We start from the raw sequence: 14,951 nt of genomic DNA, 5'->3' as shown, positions 1-14,951 counted from the left end.
ACCCACCAGACCTAACAAATGAAGAGGTAATAGGCAGTCTATCTGAAAAAGAATTCAGAATAATGATGGTAAAGATGATCCAAAATCTTGGAAATAGAATAGACAAAATGCAAGAAACAGTTAACAAGGACCTAGAAGAACTAAAGACGAATCAAGCATCGATTAAAAACACAATAAATGAAATAAAAAATACTCTAGATGGGATCAATAGCAGAATAACTGAGGCAGAAGAACGGATAAGTGAGGTGGAAGATAAAATAGTGGAAATAACTGCTGCACAGCAAAATAAAGAAAAAAGAATGAAAAGAACAGAGGACAGTCTCAGAGACCTCTGGGACAACATTAAACGCACAAACATTCGAATTATAGGGGTTCCAGAAGAAGAAGAGAAAAAGAAAAGGACTGAGAAAATATTTGAAGAGATTATAGTTGAAAACTTCCCTAATATGGGAAAGGAAATAGTTAATCAAGTCCAGGAGGCACAGAGAGTCCCATACAGAATAAATCCAAGGAGAAATACACCAAGACACATATTAATCAAACTGTCAAAAATTAAACACAAAGAAATCATATTAAAAGCAGCAAGGCAAAAACAACAAATAACACACAAGGGAATCCCCATCAGGATAACAGCTGATCTCTCAGCAGAAACTCTACAAGCCAGAAGGGAGTGGCAGGACATACTTAAAGTGATGAAGGAGAAAAACCTGCAACCAAGATTACTCTACCCAGCAAGGATCTCATTCAGATTTGATGGAGAAATTAAAACCTTTACAGACAAGCAAAAGCTGAGAGAGTTCAGCACCACCAAACCAGCTTTACAACAAATGCTAAAGGAACTTCTCTAGGCAAGAAACACAACAGAAGGAAAAGAACTACAATAACGAACCCAAAACAATTAAGAAAATGGGAATAGGAACATACATATCAATAATTACCTTAAATGTAAATGGACTAAATGCTCCCACCAAAAGACACAGACTGGCTGAATGGATACAAAAACAAGACCCATATATATGCTGTCTACAAGAGACCCACTTCAGACCTAGAGACACATACAGACTGAAAGTAAGGGGATGGAAAAAGATATTCCATGCAAATGGAAACCAAAAGAAAGCTGGAGTAGCAATTCTCATATCAGACAAAATAGACTTTAAAATAAAGACTACTAGAAGAGACAAAGAAGGACACTACATAATGATCAAGGGATCAATCCAAGAAGAAGATATAACAATTGTAAATATTTATGCACCAAACATAGGAGCACCTCAATACATAAGGGAAATATTAACAGCCATAAAAGGAGAAATCGACAGTAACACAATCATAGTAGGGGACTTTAACACCCCACTTTCACCAATGGACAGGTCATCCAAAATGAAAATAAATAAGGAAACACAAGCTTTAAATGATACATTAAACAAGATGGACTTAATTGATATTTATAGGACATTCCATCCAAAAACAACAGAATACACATTTTTCTCAAGTGCTCATGGAACATTCTCCAGGATAGATCATATCTTGGGTCACAAATCAAGCCTTGGTAAATTTAAGAAAATTGAAATTGTATCAAGTATCTTTTCCGACCACAATGCTATGAGACTAGACATCAATTACAGGAAAAGAGCTGTAAAACATACAAACACATGGAGGCTAAACAATACACTACTTAATAACGAAGTGATCACTGAAGAAATCAAAGAGGAAATTAAAAAATACCTAGAAACAAATGACAATGGAGACACGACGACCCAAAACCTATGGGATGCAGCAAAAGCAGTTCTAAGAGGGAAGTTTATGGCAATACAATCCCACCTTAAGAAACAGGAAATATCTCGAATAAACAACCTAACCTTGCACCTAAAGCAATTAGAGAAAGAAGAACAAAAACATCCCAAAGTTAGCAGAAGGAAAGAAATCATAAAAATCAGATCAGAAATAAATGAAAAAGAAATGAAGGAAACAATAGCAAAGATCAATAAAACGAAAAGCTGGTTCTTTGAGAAGATAAACAAAATTGATAAACCATTAGCCAGACTCATCAAGAAAAAAAGGGAGAAGACTCAAATCAATAGAATTAGAAATGAAAAAGGAGAAGTAACAACTGACACTGCAGAAATACAAAGGATCATGAGAGATTACTATAAGCAACTCTATGCCAATAAAATGGACAACCTGGAAGAAATGGACAAATTCTTAGAAATGCACAACCTGCCAAGACTGAATCAGGAAGAAATAGAAAATATGAACAGACCAATCACAAGCACTGAAATTGAAACTGTGATTAAAAATCTTCCAACAAACAAAAGCCCAGGACCAGATGGCTTCACAGGCGAATTCTATCAAGCATTTAGAGAAGAGCTAACACCTATCCTTCTCAAACTCTTCCAAAATATAGCAGAGGGAGGAACACTCCCAAACTCATTCTACGAGGCCACCATCACCTTGATACCAAAACCAGACAAGGATGTCACAAAGAAAGAAAACTACAGGCCAATATCACTGATGAACATAGATGCAAAAATCCTCAACAAAATACTAGCAAACAGAATCCAACAGCACATTAAAAGGATCATACACCATGATCAAGTGGGGTTTATTCCAGGAATGCAAGGATTCTTCAATATACGCAAATCAATCAATGTGATACACCATATTAACAAACTGAAGGAGAAAAACCATATGATCATCTCAATAGATGCAGAGAAAGCTTTTGACAAAATTCAACACCCATTTATGATAAAAACCCTGCAGAAAGTAGGCATAGAGGGAACTTTCCTCAACATAATAAAGGCCATATATGACAAACCCACAGCCAGCATCGTCCTCAATGGTGAAAAACTGAAACCATTTCCACTAAGATCAGGAACAAGACAAGGTTGCCCACTCTCACCACTCTTATTCAACATAGTTTTGGAAGTTTTAGCCACAGCAATCAGAGAAGAAAAGGAAATAAAAGGAATCCAAATGGGAAAAGAAGAAGTAAAGCTGTCACTGTTTGCAGATGACATGATACTATACATAGAGAATCCTAAAGATGCTACCAGAAAACTACTAGAGCTAATCAATGAATTTGGTAAAGTTGCAGGATACAAAATTAATGCACAGAAATCTCTGGCATTCCTATATACTAATGATGAAAAATCTGAAAGTGAAATCAAGGAAACACTCCCATTTACCATTGCAACAAAAAGAATAAAATATCTAGGAATAAACCTACCTAAGGAGACAAAAGACCTGTATGCAGAAAATTATAAGACACTGATGAAAGAAATTAAAGATGATACAAATAGATGGAGAGATGTACCATGTTCTTGGATTGGAAGAATCAACATTGTGAAAATGACTCTACTACCCAAAGCAATCTACAGATTCAATGCAATCCCTATCAAACTACCAATGGCATTTTTCACAGAACTAGAACAAAAAATTTCACAATTTATATGGAAACACAAAAGACCCCGAATAGCCAAAGCAATCTTGAGAACGAAAAACGGAGCTGGAGGAATCAGGCTCCCTGACTTCAGACTGTACTACAAAGCTACAGTAATTAAGACAGTATGGTACTGGCACAAAAACAGAAAGATAGATCAATGGAACAGGATAGAAAGCCCAGAGATAAACCCACGGACATATGGTCACCTTATCTTTGATAAAGGAGGCAGGAATGTACAGTGGAGAAAGGACAGTCTCTTCAATAAGTGGTGCTGGGAAAACTGGACAGGGACATGTAAAAGTATGAGATTAGATCACTCCCTAACACCATACACAAAAATTAGCTCAAAATGGATTAAAGACCTAAATGTAAGGCCAGACACTATCAAACTCCTAGAGGAAAACATAGGCAGAACACTCTATGACATAAATCACAGCAAGATCCTTTTTGACCCACCTCCTAGAGAAATGGAAATAAAGACAAAAATAAACACATGGGACCTAATGAAACTTCAAAGCTTTTGCACAGCAAAGGAAACCATAAACAAGACGAAAAGACAACCCTCAGAATGGGAGAAAATATTTGCAAATGAAGCAACTGACAAAGGATTAATCTCCAAAATTTATAAGCAGCTCATGCAGCTCAATAGCAAAAAAACAAACAACCCAATCCAAAAATGGGCAGAAGACCTAAATAGACATTTCTCCACAGAAGATATACAGACAGCCAACAAACACATGAAAGGATGCTCAACATCTTTACTCATTAGAGAAATGCAAATCAAAACTACAATGAGATATCATCTCACACCAGTCAGAATGGCCATCATCAAAAAATCTAGAAACAATAAATGCTGGAGAGGGTGTGGAAAAAAGGGAACACTCTTGCACTGCTGGTGGGAATGTGAATTGGTACAGCCACTATGGAGAACGGTATGGAGGTTCCTTAAAAAACTACAAATAGAACTACCATATGACCCAGCAATCCCACTACTGGGCATATACCCTGAGAAAACCATAATTCAAAAAGAGACATGTACCAAAATGTTCATAGCAGCCCTATTTACAATAGCCCGGAGATGGAAACAACCTAAGTGTCCATCATCGGATGAATGGATAAAGAAGATGTGGCACATATATACAATGGAATATTACTCAGCCATAAAAAGAAATGAAATTGAGCTCTTTGTAATGAGGTGGATGGACCTAGAGTCTGTCATACAGAGTGAAGTAAGTCAGAAAGAGAAAGACAAATACTGTATGCTGACACATATATATGGAATTTAAGAAAAAAATGTCATCAAGAACATAGGGGTAAGACAGGAATAAAGACACAGACCTACTAGAGCATGGACTTGAGGATATGGGGAGGAGGAAGGGTAAGCTGTGACAAAGTGAAAGAGCGGCATGGACATATATACACTACCAAACTTAAGGTAGATAGCTAGTGGGAAGCAGCCGCATAGCACAGGGAGATCAGCTCGGTTCTTTGTGACCGCCTGGAGGGGTGGGATAGGGAGGGTGGGAGGGAGACGCAAAAGGGAGGGGATATGGGAACATATGTATATGTATAACTGATTAAATTTGTAAAATTAAAAAAAAATTTTAAATAAAAAAAAAATAAAGGCATTATTCCTTGCCCTAAAAAAAAAAAAAAAAAAAAAAAAAAGCAGTGTTCATTTTCTCCTTTAATTCAACGGTATTCACCTCTGGGTTGTGAGATACCAGGCAGTAAGTTCTCAGTCCTTTAGATTCTTTCAATGTCGTTTGTCCACCCTCTGTGAATATCCTACTGCAACCCCATGTTCTTTGCTCTTTACCCGTTCTTTCTCTATAGCCCCTAAAGTGTTCACAAGCTACTGTCCGAGCGGGATGCCTGAAGGCAGCAGTGTCCAGTGCGTGGTCTGGTCATCCCGGGAGTCTCGCCCTGCGATTGGTCTAGGGGCCGCCAGGCTGGAAAGCGAGCCGGAAGCTGCGCTGAGGGCCGGGCCGTCGCCATGACAACGCCGCCCAGCTCAGGGGGGCGGGGAAACGCGAGCGCGGACTTGCCTGCTCCCGACCTGCTAGGCAGGGGCAGCAGAGGCCCGTAGCGTCGCCAAGGCAACGGCGCTGCGCGGTCTGTGGGGCGGGGAAACGCGAGTGCGGAAGTCACCGCCCCCGGCCTGCTGGGCCGGGCAGCCGAGGCCCGGAGCGTCGCCATGGCAACGGCGCCGCGCGCGGCCGCGGCCGGAGGCCTGGGGAAGGGGGCGGGGCCTGCGAGCTGGGCACCTCCCCCCGTCCCACCGCCCAGCCGGCTCCTCCCACCCCCCGGGCCTGCTGCTAAGCTGCGTTCTCTGCGCCCGCACGGATTTGAAACCTTTTTGTGGCGGCGGCGGCGGCGACGGTGGCGGCCGATCGGAAAGCTTGTACGTAGGGGCGCCAGGTTCTCTTTTTTCCGATTTCCGCTGCGAAGCTGCGACCTCTGCGCCCGTACGGATTTGAAACCATTTTGTGGCGGCGGCGGCGACGGCGGCGACGGTGGCGGCCGATCGGAAAGCTTGTACGTAGAGGCGCCAGGTTCTCGTTTTTCCGATTTCCCCTCCGGGGTCCCCACACGCGGGTTCTCGCGTGGAATTTTGCGCGGGGAGCGGTCGCCCCGTGGGCGGGCCCGGGCCTCTCTCCAGGCCTGTGGGGCGCGCGCCGCGGGGGCCTCTGGGCGCGGGCGGCCGCTGCTTCGCGGACTGCAGTACGGGCCGCGCAGGGCGGGGAGGTTCTGAGAAAGTTGGGGCGGGTCATCATGTCGGGGTCCGGGCACCTGACGGGGTCGCGCCCGTGAGACGTCCGCGCGCGGACGGTACGGGGCCTCGGCCCGGGTCCCCGCTCACCCTCCGCGGCCCGCCCCACCCGGGTCGCGGCCCGGGTCCCAGGCCGGCGGGAGCACTTCCCCCCGGAGCCGGACGGCGTCCTGGGCCCTCGGGGTGGGTGGCGGTCCCCGGGAGGCCCGGCCCGCCGCCAGCCCTCTGGGCACGACCCAGTGTCCCGGGTCCGAGTGTCCGAGGGACGAGGGACGTCCATGTGAGCGGCCTGTGTGCTGAGGGTCGTGCGCCCTTCCTGTTTACAGGGGCGAGGACACGGGATAGAAAAGGCCGGTGCGGGGGCACGAGCCGCCCCGCAGGGCTCAGGCTGCGGCCCAGCCGCCCGTTTCTGGGGCCCCCGGGCCGTCACTGGCCCCCCCAGGCCTCGGCGTGCTCCCCCCGTCCCCAGGGTGATGCCGGGGCGCGGTCAGTGCCCGGTAACTGTCCAAACACCCAGAAGGGCGAGCCGGGTGAAACAGGCACCTGTAAACCGGCTTTATGTGCCGGAGGACGGTTTTCAAGTTTTGTGTAATGACCTGCCATCTATTTAAAGTATGGTTTGATTGAACAAAATTGACTTTATGCAACTTTGAGGAGTGTGTTTTTTTGGGGCCTGATGTATGTGATGTATGTGAGGTGTGTTCCTTGTGGCTGCTTTTCCCCAGGACCTTTAATGTTTGTGGCCCGTTTATGCTTTGCTGACCCCTATGACAGCTAAGCACCTTGAGAAGGTCTTAGCCCGTTTTGTAGCTGTCCACATAGACAAAGGTTTTAAAAAAGACAGTGCCGGTGAGTTAAATAAGACATGATCCAACTATATTATACCTATAAGCAAGACTCACCCAGTTTACTTCTTTTTTTGCGTTTGCACTAATTTATGTGACTGGCAGGCACACTCAAGTATTTTAAATCTAAGTGAAAGATACAGCTTTCCTTATTTTTTAATTCTAAGAATTTAAATCTGCAATTCTAATAAACCGTAATAAAACTTTTTGATTAGCTGGGACTAAGTAGATATAACCTACTTATAAGATGTAATTTGTGTAGCTCCTTGAAAGTTTGGAACGATAACTTAATTTTTTTTTCATTTTGTTGGAGAATAAATAAGGGATAGGAAAAGCTGAGTTTTAGCTTTTACCAAGTATCACACTGATTCTTTATTGTGCTTTTAAAAAAAATGTGTACTCCAGTATCACATGTTATTATAGCAATTATGATTGTCTTTCTACTTTTCTCCAACTTCTTTACTAGTTGGAGATATTGCTGATTCATATTTAAATGGCCAAGAGGTCAGATATGATGGATCTGAGAGCTAACAGTTTCAGAATTTTAGTCTGAGCTTTATGTTTAATTTCACGACTTTGGGTCTTTTTACTGAGTTTTCATTTCCTCTAAACACTAACATCTCCTGCCTGTGTCAAAGATTTGTTGAGAGTTAGTGATTATTAGGAATCTTTTTGTTTTAGCCCTAGCTACGGGTGCTCTCAGGCATATGTTAGAGTACGTGGGCAGGATGAACTGTTTAAGCCTGGAAGTACACTTCCAGGTCAAAGCTGTGCTTAAAATTCTGGGTTTATGAGTTTCCATTTGTTTGATCATCCACTTGAATAGTTGCTTTTCAGCTTTATGATCTAACATACAGCAGTGGTATCATAGCCTTCTGTTACCAGGTACATAACTGATGGAGTTATGTATGAATGCAGCTAGTTATTGTAGGAATGCAAAACAAAACCAAGCAACCAAATAATGCCAAGCCAACTAACCAATCAGAAAATGAGCTTAAATAAAATTTATCTTAACCAAGTCTTGAATTTGAAATATGTTTCTTCTACTGTAACGCAGAAGGGTCAACGACCAGTTTTCGTAAATAGAATTAAGGGCAATAGTATTTCTATTCTAGGGAACTTGTTTGGTACTCAGAACAGAATTAAAACAAAACAAAACAAAACACAGGCATACCTTGTTTTATTGCGCTTTGCTTTATTACGCTTTTGCGTTTTTTACAAATTGAAGGTTTGTGGCAGCCCTGCCTTGAGCAAGTTTACCAGTGCCATTTTCCAACAGTGTTTGCTCATTTTGTGTCTCTGGGTCACATTTTGGTAATTCTCGCAATATTTCAAACCCTCCACCCCCGAAAAGGTTACGAATTGCTGAAGGCTCAGATGATGGATAGCTTTTTTTTTAGTAATAAAGTAATTTTTAATTAAGGTAGGTATGTGCTTTTTTTAGCATAATGCTATTGAACACTTAATAGACTATAGTATAGCATAAACATACCTTTTATGTGCACTGGGAAAGCACAGTATTCGTGTGACTCGCTTTATTGCGATGTTGGCTTCATTGCTGTGGTCTGGAACTGAACCTGCAGTATTTCTGAGGTTTGCCTGTATTAGTCATGTAAAAGTAGGACATTAATCCCTTTAGTTAGCTTTTATTTACCAGTCGATTTGATTCTTCAGCTTCTATTATGTGCCACGTAATGTCCTAGGTACCTACTAAGATGTGTCAGTCACGGCCCCTGCCTTTCAGGAGCATCTCACAGATGGCAGACCTGTAAATAGTACACAGATGTGTAAAAAAAAGGTAACAGCGTGATGAATGCCGCGGCACAGATGTGAGCAGTACACACTAAGATGGAGAGATGAGTCTGGGATGTGTGGGGCAAGGTCTACTCTGAAGTGATGTTTGAGTTGCATTTCCTGATGACTCCATGCAGGGGGACAGCCTGTGTGATCCTGTAAGGGCTTGGAGTGTTTGCAGAATGGCAGGGAGTTCATGACCATGCCCCACCATGGTCATCTGTGCGCGTGTGTGTGCGCGTGTGTGCGTGTGCGCGCGTGTGCAGGGAGCTCAGAAGGCAAAGGCCCTGGCAGGCCGGCCTAACTTTGGGTTTGGATCCTGTCCCGTGGCAGTGGGCGGTGGAGACAGGAAGTGATGTGCGGAGCTTTGTACTTGGGACATCTCTGGTGCCAGTGAGGACTGAAGCAGGGAGAGTTAGGGTGAGTCGGCGGTGGGGAGGGCCTGCTCTGAGAGAGCGGCGGCGAGAATAGGCACACAGGCAGGTTCTGAGACCTTTCTGAGCGTTTGTTGCTGTGTTGGCTCACGGGGCTTAGCGAATGGGGACGGCGGAGGGGAAGGAGTCAGTGTGAAACAGCGAGGAGGCCCCTGACAGTGATGGAGGTCTCGGCGGCGGGGAGGACGGTCAGCGCTTCCGACGCGGGGGCGGGGGCGGGGGCGAGCACGTGAGGATGTGCTCCCGAGGAGGCGAGTTGGGCGGTGGAGGGAAGAGCGTGCAGTTTTCCGCCCAGGAGAAGGTGAGCTTCCCACGTGGAGAGTCAGGGGAGCTGGAACGGCTTAGGGGCTTGGAGAGGGCTGGTAAAAGTTTCAGGGCTGCCTTGCGGAGGGCGAAATGGGAGAAAACGGAGGATTCCGGTGGGACTTCAGGGCGGTGCCCGTTTTCTCCAGCAGACCCTCAGCTGAGGAGCGAAGGACGGTGTCGAGCGGTCGCTGGCTTGCGGAGTAGGGAGGAAAAGAGGCCGATCGGCCGGAGGGCATTTTGGTGGACGGCAGCGATGTGCGGGGAGCGCTGGGTCCGGTCCGCTGGCGGGGCCTCATGAGAGGGGCGTTGCGGGCGGGCTTGCGAGAGCCGTGGCTGGGAGCGGTAGCGTGGACGTCAGAGGCTGCTTCCCTTTCCGGCACGGCTGCCTGCTGGAGCGGGGCGAAGACCCCCGGCAGGGCGCGCTGGCCCCCGAGGGAGCCGCCGGCCCACCGCCGCGGGCTGCAAGGGACGGCCGGCGGCCGGACGCAGAGGGGCGGGTCCAGGGCCGTCCGCGCAGGGGCTGCTGGTGTTGAGGTGGGCGCCCTGGTGAACGTTAGGGGCCCGCTGAGCAGGGGGAGGGCGTCTGTGGAGCAGGGCCGCCGCCGAGGCACACCGGAGCCTTTCCCCAAACGTGTGGCTTGTAAACCGGCCACATGACAAATTGGGGACCGTGCATAGCGTGGAGATGATGCGCATCCTTACCAAGGCCTTTCGAACCTGAGAGGAACATGTGGACTGTTGGGTATATTTTTAACGTAAGAAATTTTGTCAGAAGCTCTGTGTCTGAGTTTGGGGGTCCACCCCCTTCATTTTCAGTGGTTTTCTTCCTGATTAGGAAGCAGTACGAGGACTAGTATTTTACGTTTTTTGATGGAAGTTAAACATTTTACATTTACGTACCGTTAAAATCGCGTTCTTGGTGTGCAGTGTGATGAATTTTTACACAGACTCAGAATGGGTTTTTATGACCTCGGGCGCAGAAGGCGCGGGACAGTCGCAGCGCCCCGTGTGCTCTGCTTGCGCCCCAGTGCTAACCCAGTCCGCCACCGAGCTGTTCTGTGTGCCTGTAGCTTTTGCCTTTTCGGGGAGGCCGTACGAGTGGGTGTCGTCGTACAGCACGCGGCCCTCCGGGAACGGTGTCTTGCGCGTCGCGTCCTCGCACATGGACGCTCAGCCGTGTGGCGGGGCCTGTGGACCCTTCCTTCCTCTCTCTGCCCGAGCGCTGTTTCGTTGTGTGGCGAGACCACGGTGGTTTATCCATTTCCCGGGGGAGGGACACGTGGGTGTTTCCAGGGTTTGGTGGCTACAGAAGAAGAAAGCTGCTAGAAACATTACATCCGGGTTTCTGTGCGAATAGAGATTTTGCTTCTCCTAAATAAATGCCCAAGAGGGGGATTTCTGGCTTCCCCGCTAAGGGTATGTTTAACTGGGTGGGCAATGGCTGACCTGTCTTCCGGAGTGGCTGCACCGCTCTGTGTTCCTCCCCGCAGTGCGTGAGAAGACCTCTCGCTCTGTGCCCTCAGCAGCTTTGCTGTTGTTTGCCTTTTTCATTTTAGCTGTCCTAATAGGCAGGTAGTGATATCTCATTGTGGTTTTAATTTGCATTTCTCTAATGATTAATGATGTTAAGCATCTTTTTCACGCGCTTACTTCTCAACTGTACATCTTCTTTGGTAAAGGAACTAATTTTTTTACTGATTACTTTTATTGGGTTGTTCGTTTTCTTATGGTTTACTTTCAAAAGTTCTTTATGTATTCTTGATATAGGTCCTTTCTGAGGTAAATGATTTTGCAGTATTTTCTCCCAGGCTGTAGCTTATCTTTTCAACTCCTGGAAAGACTTCTTTGCAGAACAGAAATTTTTCATTTTGATACAGTCCAGTATATCAATTTTTTCTTCTACAGGTAGTGCTTTTAGTGTTATATCTAAGAAATCCTTGACTAACCCCAAGTCATGAAGATTTTCGTCTGTGTTTTCTTCTAAGAGTTTTATAGTTTTACATTTTACACTTAGGTCTGTTATTTATTTTGAGTTAAATTTTGTATACAGAGCGATGTTATTTGTTTAAATTTATTTATGCGTATGGATCCCCAATTGTTACAGCATCATTTGTTGTAAAAACTATCATTTCTCCATGAATTGTACCTTTGTCAAGTGTCAGTTGTCCACATTTGTGTTGGTCAATTTCTGGACTCCCTAGTTTGTTCCATTGGTCTGTGTGTCTTATCCTTTCACCAATACCATATTATCTTGACTACTGTAGTTTTATAGTGCATCTTAAATCAGGTAATGTGACTCTTCCAAACTTGTTCTTCTTTTTCAGAGTTGTTTCTGCTATTCTAATTCCTTTAACTTTCCACGTAAATTTTAGAATCAGCGTGTGTATATCTACAAAGAATACTCTTGGGGTTTTGATTGGAATTGCATTAAATCTATAGATCAATTTGGGGGTATTTAATACTAATGAGTTTCCTTTGATCTCTTTCATGAGTTTTGTAGTTTTCAGCATACAGATCTTAATATTCTAATTTTAAATCTTTTACAGGCTGAATTATGGAAATGGGAAGCGAAGAAGAAAAATGGGAGAAGCTGGATGCGGAATTCGATCACTTTGTGGTAGATATGAAGCCCTTTGTTCTAAAATTACCCCATAGGTCAGGTAAGATTATGTTTGAAAATTATGTTCTTAAAATTAATTTTTTTCTTTGTATTATTTAGTCAAACCCATGAACTTTCAAAATGAAAAGTGGATTCATTTAATAACAGTTTTCATCTTAAGCTGATAAAGGATTATTTGCCTTGAGCTCTTGGAGGGTAAACAGAAATTTAGTCATGGTGTCCTACTGAACTGTGGAAAGGTATTATTACTGTGAGACCACTTCTCACAGGTCATGAGCTTAAATTGCATGGGTCTTTAAAGTTAGCTGTAACTGTTTTTTCCTGCGTCTTTTTCCTCCTACCATGAAGATGGCTCCTCTTTCAGGAGCCTACCGTCCACCTGCCTCTGACCCTTTTGTTTATCAAAGCAGAAAAGAATCTGTTAGTCTTACATGCTCACTGGTTGACTGAATAAAATCAAGTGTGAATGAGTTTTTGTTGCCATCTTGTCTGCAATTCCTAACCTGTTCTCTGTGAGTCTTTGTCTCAAGTAAAAGATTTTCCGGGCTTCCCTGGTGGCGCAGTGGTTGAGATCCGCCTGCCGATGCAGGGGACACGGGTTCGTGCCCCAGTCCGGGAGGATTCCACTTGCCATGGAGCAGCTGGGCCCGTGAGCCATGGCTGCTGAGCCTGTGCGTCTGGAGCCTGTGCTCCGCAACGGGAGAGGCCACAACAGTGAGAGGCCCGTGTACCGCAAAAAAAAAAAAGATTTTCAGGTGATTTAAAGTTTATCAGAGAGCAGTTGAAGAAGAGAGTTTGAGGGGCAAGGAAGACCCTCTGAGTCATAGTAGGTGTAAGGCTGGCTGTAAAGGTAAATCTGATTTGGGAGCTTTTGCGAGGATGGTTCGGAGTAGGACCAGGAGACTGGCTTTTACCCCAGTGTTGCCCAGGTTCCCTGTTTCTGTGAGGTGTCTGAGTCAACTTCATATTCAACATGAGGTGCCGACTCAATGTTAGATCTTTATTCCAGGGAGCTGCGCTGGGAAAAGGGAGCGCAGTGTATGAGTTACGCATTCTGTGGTCAGCCATCATACCAGGCAGGGCCTGCAGCCTGTCCGAGTCCAGGGTGGCTTGGCATGGTCTTCCCTTCACGCCTCTTCCTTTGCCTTCTTCTCTTGCCTTGTTGGATGGTAACCTTTTCTTTCTTCCTCTGCTTTTCTTAAAATGAATATTTCCTGTCCCGTGGCTCATTCACGATTAGTTGAATTAGTATTTAATGATATTTCTATACTGTGTCCTCTTCTGATACTCACTGCCCTTTTTTTTTTTTTTTTTTTTTGCGGTATGCGGGCCTCTCACTGTTGTGGCCTCTCCCATTGCGGAGCACAGGCCCCGGACACGCAGGCTCAGCGGCCATGGCTCACGGGCCCAGCCGCTCCGCGGCATGTGGAATCCTCCCAGACTGGGGCACGAACCCGTGTCCCCTGCATCGGCAGGCGGACTCTCAACCACTGCGCCACCAGGGGAGCCCCCTCACTGCCTTTTTTTCCTTCTTGTCTTAGATCTGCTGATTAGCATAAATGTATATTAAAATCTCTCATTATAAATGTGCTTCAGACTATCCTTATAGTTCATCTTTTTTTTTTAAAGATGCAGTATCACTTTTTAAAAATTAATTAATTAATTAATTTTTGGCTGCATTGGGTCTTTGTTGCTGCACGTGGGCTTTCTCTAGTTGGGGCGAGTGGGAGCTACTCTTTGTTGTGGTGCATGGGCTTCTTGGGGTGACTTCTCATTGCGGTGGCTTCTCTTGTTGTGGAGCACGGGCGCTAGGTGTGCGGGCTTCGGTAGTTGTGACTCTTGGGCTCTAGAGTGCAGGCTCAGTAGTTGTGGCGCACGGGCTTAGTTGCTCTGTGGCATGTGGGATCTTCCCAGACCAGGGCTCGAACCTGTGACCCCTGCATTGGCAGGCGGATTCTTAACCACTGCGCCACCAGGGAAGTCCCTCATCTTCTTTTAAAAAGGGATTTGGGGTACCTAGAATTGGATTAATTGTAATCTTTGGTTCATGACTTATTGTCAGTATGTATTGGTACATCCCTGACCCTCTTTTATGTAATTAATTCATAATGAATGCTCAGAAACTCACATCCCAGTCAAGAACCTGAACATTCATAACAACTTAAATTTCATTATAGTTAAATTCTACTTTTGATAATGTTTTTCGCCATTATTTTAAATAGAGGAATTAATTTTTTTCATTAGCCAAATTGTTGTACTAAGTTCTATTCATCGACTATTATATGGATTTCAGTTTGCTGCAGGTCATATAAAAATACATAGTTTGAAAAACTGTTTGCTTAAGTTTATCAGTTTTAGTTTGTATTTTCTTTTTGCACAAAGTATGCCCAATATTTCAAGAAGTTTGTTTTGTGATTATATAATTTTTGAAGCTAAAAATACAAAAGTTATTTAGAGACTGCCTTTCATACGTGTAGTGATAAATCCAGTACGAGCAAAGTGGTAAACCTGCCCCAGGGATTTTTGTAGGTAAAACAGTAAATGAATATGACCTTTAGAAACTAAGAGATTGAATCAGATTTATGATTTGTGTTAGATATATAATCCTCAAATTGAGTTAGACTGATAAAAGGTTAATGTCAAAATGGTTTTCCTGAGACCTAAAAACAGTTCTGTGTCGTGGTAAGATAAGATAGTCAATAGGTCATTATATGTGGATTAAACTGTGCTACATTTTTAA

The 14,951-nt window shown here is 44.7% G+C and overlaps 1 protein-coding gene across 19 annotated transcripts in view; it reads left to right on the top strand.

Annotated features, from left to right (window-relative positions):
* Positions 1 to 5,743: 5,743 nt before the first annotated feature.
* Positions 5,744 to 14,951, top strand: part of CEP112 (centrosomal protein 112) — a 419,667-nt gene continuing 410,459 nt past the window's right edge. For 8 of the 19 annotated variants that reach the window (XM_060080559.1, XM_060080558.1, XM_060080549.1 and 5 more), the window contains exons 1-2: positions 5,744 to 5,977; positions 12,138 to 12,251. In XM_060080559.1, the coding sequence (XP_059936542.1) occupies positions 12,146 to 12,251 (106 nt within the window). In that variant the 5' untranslated portion in view covers positions 5,744 to 5,977; positions 12,138 to 12,145. The other 11 variants (XM_060080554.1, XM_060080547.1, XM_060080550.1 and 8 more) reach the window with 11 other exon arrangements.

The sequence above is a fragment of the Mesoplodon densirostris genome, chromosome 18 (assembly GCF_025265405.1).
Source record: "Mesoplodon densirostris isolate mMesDen1 chromosome 18, mMesDen1 primary haplotype, whole genome shotgun sequence".
NCBI classification, from domain to species: Eukaryota; Metazoa; Chordata; class Mammalia; order Artiodactyla; family Ziphiidae; genus Mesoplodon; species Mesoplodon densirostris.
The sequence above is the reverse complement of the archived record's forward strand: the minus strand, read 5'-3'. Positions and strand labels throughout refer to the sequence as shown.